Here is a 5,480-nt window from a genome sequence, read left to right as displayed (position 1 = left end):
ATTAGATAGTTTTGGAAACTCATCCCTCCCCATATCTGTTGGCATATCTAGAAGGAAAGGAACAACCGGATCTTCCATGAGACTAATAAATCTGTTGACACAGTGGTTGGAATAACAGAAAAGATCCTCAGGGAGAACGCTTTGGTCTGCAAATGGAAAAAACCGCAATCTACCCCTCTGGTGATGGATTGCAATTGGATTAGGACATGGAATCTGCCTGACAACTTCCTCCGATATGACAACTCTAAAAAAAATGGAGAGGCTTAACACTAGATGGTCGACCTCGCCCCCCTCATTGCTCAAACTTAACTTTGATGGCACCACTCGCAGTGGAGTTGCGGCGAGAGGTGGAATTATAAGGGATAGCTTGGGCAACCTGATTCTGGCCTATGCAGGGCATTTTGGCTCTGGCTCGAGTAACATGGCTGAAGCCCTAGCACTCTTCTGAGGGCTTAAATTGGCTCTCGATATTAATGCTAAAAGACTAATCATTGAAGGGGATTCGAAGCTGATTATTGAGGCGGCTAAAGGAGTTTCAGGGATTAGTTGGATGATTAGCAACATACTCATGGACATATGGTTTATGATAGTTTGGCTTGAGGAATTTCAAATTCAACACATTTATAGAGAGCAAAATTCGGTGGCGGACTCTCTAGCTGCAGTGAGCCTTGAGATGAAAGGTATGAGGTGCTAGACACCTAGATTCACTTTCTGACAAACAAAAATCCCTCATCGGGAGAGACCAAAATTTCTTTACTAGCCAATGATTTTCTATGTCCTTTTTTACGGGTGGACATTTTGGCCCATCTGCGATGTCAAGCTCCAGGAGGGAAATTCAAATTTGAATTGGGTGGGATCAGTGGTCCCCATTTTCTCCACCACACTCATTCGATGATGATGTGTCCGACCACCGATAATTATGCTACCGAAGGATTGCAGCATCAACTTTTAATCATTAAATTGATAGACCATAGCAAGTACATCACTTATTGCTATAACTGGAACTTAAGATGTCTCCATAATAAAGATCTTTGCAAGTTGGCGAACGAGTTAAGAGGTGTCCTTTCACATGCTTATCGGAGCTGGCAGACGCATGCCTTAGGAAACACCATAAAAGATAATTATTGCAACTCTCACCACACTTTGGCTAAACTTATGTCGATAATTCTTATCTTTCAATATGGTTTTTCCCTCTGCATAACCATTTCCAGTTCCACGCTTCTTACCAACTTCACTTTGGAGGAAGCTGTTATGGGGGGGGGGATTTAGTTTGGGTTGAGCCGAACATTATTGATGATTGCTTCCACAATGACCCATGTGTTTGGATGTATGCCAAGGAAGGGGGCTTTATCCCATTCATGGAAGCTATGACTGGGTTTGACGAAAACCTCTCCATGTAGTTTGTCAGCAGCTGGAATGACAAGAGAGTTGTTATGAGGGATATTTAGTTTTAAATCAATGAAGACGTCATCGGCCAGGCTACGGGTCTTTCAACTGAGGGAAGGAAGTGGAAGAAAACTAGCAGAGTCACGTATGAGAACAGTATGAACAGATTCTACAAAAAGGGTGAGGAACCAGTTAAGATGCGTGGGGGGTTCAACAGAGAATGCCTACCTTATCCGTGGGACCAGGTGTGTACAATTATTATGAAATACTTTACCCTTGAGGGAAGATATGGTATTTTCTATTATTACCATTTCCCGTTGCTTGATCATTTTCATAACCATGATATTATTTCCTTTCCGTTCTTTTTACTGCATGCCTTAGAGTCTACTGTTAAAGAAGCTCGTCATTACATGAGTCAAGACAACAATTTCACCATCCTCCACCAAGGTTTGATGTTTCAGCTCTACAATTTCCACAGGGCCCTGTGTCCACCTAAACCCATCTCTGTTCAACTTGCTCCCTCCCTCCACGGCCCCCCTGTTGGTACTAAAAAAGGTAATAAAAAGACCTCGAAAAAGCCTATCATGCCTTGTCAATCCCCTCACCACGCCCCTCTTATTTCCCCCAAAATTGGGGAGAAAAAAAAAAAGCAATCCTTCTGCTGCTAAACCTACCTCCAAGAAACCCAGGAAAGAACCTAAGATCCTATTAGTTGGATCTAACGCAGAGGACAATGTGACCCCGCGGAGGTTGAACAGATTTGTTGGCAAACCCCGTATGAAACAAATTGTTGTGAGGAAGACCTATGTCAATGAGGGTGAGGAAGATTTTGAGAAGGCACAAAGTGATAAGGTTGAGGATGATATGGAGGCCACGGAAGGCTCGAAGTCTTACAAGCTGGATACCAACGCCCCTGACTCTAAGACTGTTGAGCAAGATAATAAGAACACCTCCCCTTCTTTTGCCACTTCCCCCCCGCATAATCAGATCTCTAAGGAGGACGGGAGAAAGTTTGAGGGCGGTCAGACTGCTGCTGAAGGTGGAGAGAAGGAGAAGGTGGTGCATTATGCGGCTTGTAACGCTATCTCCGAGGACCTGAATGTAGTGAAGAAGAAGCTGGACTATCTGGATTCCCATGTCAACAAAATTGCGAAATTTGCCATTAAAGTCATGCACTCCTCGGCCACTTCAATGTGCCTGCTGCACCAGGAAAAAGTGAAATAGGGTGGGCTGGAAGGTGACACCACGAAGGAACTATTTGAGTTCCTAGCTGAAGATTGGACCGGGCTTCTGCTCTCCCAGCACATGGGAGCTGGAAAAATTGATTAATGGTGGATGCTTTCCTTTTTTGTTATAGTTTTAGTTTCAGGATCGGCTGGATCCCTGTTAAGTTTAACTTCTTTATCAACCATATGAGGCTTGTCAAGACTCTTGCTACTTTCTTTTGTTTTTATAGTATGAATAATATGCTTATCTCTAAGGATAGATGGTTTAAGGTTAGTTTCTTTTTATTATCTGTTGTTTAAGTTTCTATATGGACAAGATTATTATCAATCTTGGGTTATTCTATAGTTGCATGTGTTGGTTATGCTCTCTCCGAGGCTTACTGTGTATTCCGGGTCAGCCCCCTTGTTTTGGTTGCTTTATTATCAAAGATATTAATAACCTCTTCAAAAAATAATTAGTTATGAATATCTTGATCAACTAAAAGGCAATATCAAGATTGAGGTGTCAACTTCACAAAAAGGAGGGCAATTTGTGAGGGCAAGACTTACGTATCAAAACATACATAAAGTTAAAAAACTAATAAAAGCTAACACTCAATTGATATAAGGTGCTAGTATAGACCTCAATTAAAGAATGACTAATTAGAAATAGTCCTTAAGCCCAAAACTATATGGGGGCATAGCATTTATGTGGGTTCATAATGAAAGAAAACCTAAGTATACTAAAAACTCAAGTAAGACTTAAATATACTTTAAACTATGAGTTAAGAGAAAAATTATAAATAGTCAATCAACTTTTAAAGTGATAGTGATGAATTAAGATTGCTTAGCTTTTAATGTGACTTACGGTGTCAAATTATACACCAAACAATATACTAGCCTTTGTTTCAATATAAAATTACAAACAAAATAAATTATAAATTGATAAATTGAAAGATGCAACATAAACCTTCATAGATCAAATTGATTTGTATTACACAAAATCAACTCAACAATTTCAATGATTTTAATGTTTTATTTGAACCTATAAAAAAGTGATGCCTACAAACACCATTTAGAATTTACTAATAAGAGATTATCCCTTGGTTTGACATATATATACAAAGACTTGTGTAATATACCTATCTATTATTAAATCTACAATAATAGATGTAACAATAAATGTATTAATTAACATGCTAATAGAACAAATAACCCCAATTTAAATTTTAAACTAAAATTAAAAAATAAACTGAACTCATTGAATCACAACAATTTCAAATCAGATTTAAATAAGTAAAATAAAAAATAAAAAATGTATTTCTTAAAAATGTGGAAACCTGATTTATTAAGTTTAAGAAATATACATTTCTTGGTGCAGATACACAAACATACGTATTCTTATTGTAGACACACAGGTATACATTTCTTCTAGGTACACGCGTGTCAGCCCATTATACGAAAACAACATTTAGTTCTTGAATGTCTGTGTGCAGTAAAGAAAACTGAAAAACAAAGCAAAAATTGAAATAACATTGCAGGAAGTTTCGCGTCTGAAATTTTTCCATCAGACTAGAAACCTTGAACAAAATCTTCATGTTCCCCTCTCATGGACGAATCTCAATCGATCTTAACATCAAACACTTTGGAATCCGCTTTTGACTTGGGAATGGTGATATTTAGAACGCCATTCTCCAATTCCGCCCTAATCTTATCAGTCTCGCAGTTGTCAGGCAGCATAAGCTTTGTATTGTAGGATGTGTGGCTTCTACTGGACCAAGAATCGGCATCCCTTTTCTCTTGTTTCTGCTCTGCTTTGATAACCAGAAAGCCGTCATCAATTGACACCTTGACGTCCTCCTTCGACAATCCAGGCAAATCGAACCTCATTTTCAGTTCATTTTCAGTCTCCATCATATCCCATGGGGTTCGAACCCTCAACGTGTTGTCTCTCGAAGGCCTCGACGAAGGGATCGTAAATGAGTCCTCAAAAAGCCGGTCCATAGTATCCAGCATCTGCCTCATACTTGACATTGGAGATAAAGGATTCACAAGCCCTGCGCCATGAAAATAAACCCTCAGAAACAAATTCAGAGATTCCAAACCTTTAAAGATATGAAAAGGATTGAAGCTTTACCGTAGGGCGAAATATTTGCTACCCTGGCCTTTTTCTGCACTTCTTTGCCTGATTTGCGTACATCAACTGCGTGATCTTTACTCTCTGCCCTCACCAAAAGAGAATTTACAGGGCGCCTGGAGGATGGAGAGCTCGCCCCTGCTTTACACAATGAAATCTTGCTAACTGGAGGGCAAATTGCGTTGCTAGAAGCCGCTCCAGTTCTGGATAATGCTGACGGAGACGAAAAGGCGTTCACAGCCGTAAGCATGGCAGCCATTTTTGACAATAAAGAACCTGCGTTGATTAATCTGATCAGCAATTAATTTCACACAGAGAAATCCGCTAACACTGTTCAAGTAAAGGACTTCAATCAACAGATCTGAAATGAAATTATTTACATTACCTTTTACAGATAACGAAGAAAGTCGTTACACGGTGTCTTGAGTAGTAGCAAAGAGGAAAGCAAATGACAGTTAAATGAAAGATGCAGAAGCAGAGCGAGTGAATGGGTTTATAAATGGAAGAGTTGTAAGTTTTCGAGAAATTTCGGGAAGAGTGTGGTGGTATGTGGAAAATGGAGGAGAGTCTAAAATCTAGATGCTTCCCCCCACGTCACCATCTTCAGCATCTTCAGAGACAAGCCCCACCAAATGTTGCAATGTAGGACCTCAATTTTAACTTACCAAAATTATGTAAAACAACTGTACTTGCCCTATATATTTATTATAGTAATTAAACAATTAGTAAATAGAAGAGATTAACAATTTATA

General features: G+C 39.4%; 1 protein-coding gene across 1 annotated transcript; it reads right to left on the bottom strand.

Annotated features, from left to right (window-relative positions):
- Positions 1-3,911: 3,911 nt before the first annotated feature.
- LOC131071580 (small heat shock protein, chloroplastic) lies at positions 3,912-5,268 on the bottom strand. The gene is made up of 3 exons (XM_058007480.2): positions 5,114-5,268; positions 4,729-5,004; positions 3,912-4,648 (listed from the first exon to the last, which is right to left on the bottom strand). The coding sequence occupies exons 2-3, from the start codon at positions 4,985-4,987 to the stop codon at positions 4,212-4,214; spliced, it is 696 nt and encodes a 231-aa protein (XP_057863463.2). The 5' UTR covers positions 4,988-5,004; positions 5,114-5,268; the 3' UTR covers positions 3,912-4,211.
- Positions 5,269-5,480: the final 212 nt, after the last annotated feature.

Source organism: Cryptomeria japonica, chromosome 11, assembly GCF_030272615.1.
Source record: "Cryptomeria japonica chromosome 11, Sugi_1.0, whole genome shotgun sequence".
Classification (NCBI taxonomy): Eukaryota; Viridiplantae; Streptophyta; class Pinopsida; order Cupressales; family Cupressaceae; genus Cryptomeria; species Cryptomeria japonica.
Note: the sequence above shows the minus strand (reverse complement) of the source record. Positions and strands in the feature narration are given on the sequence as shown.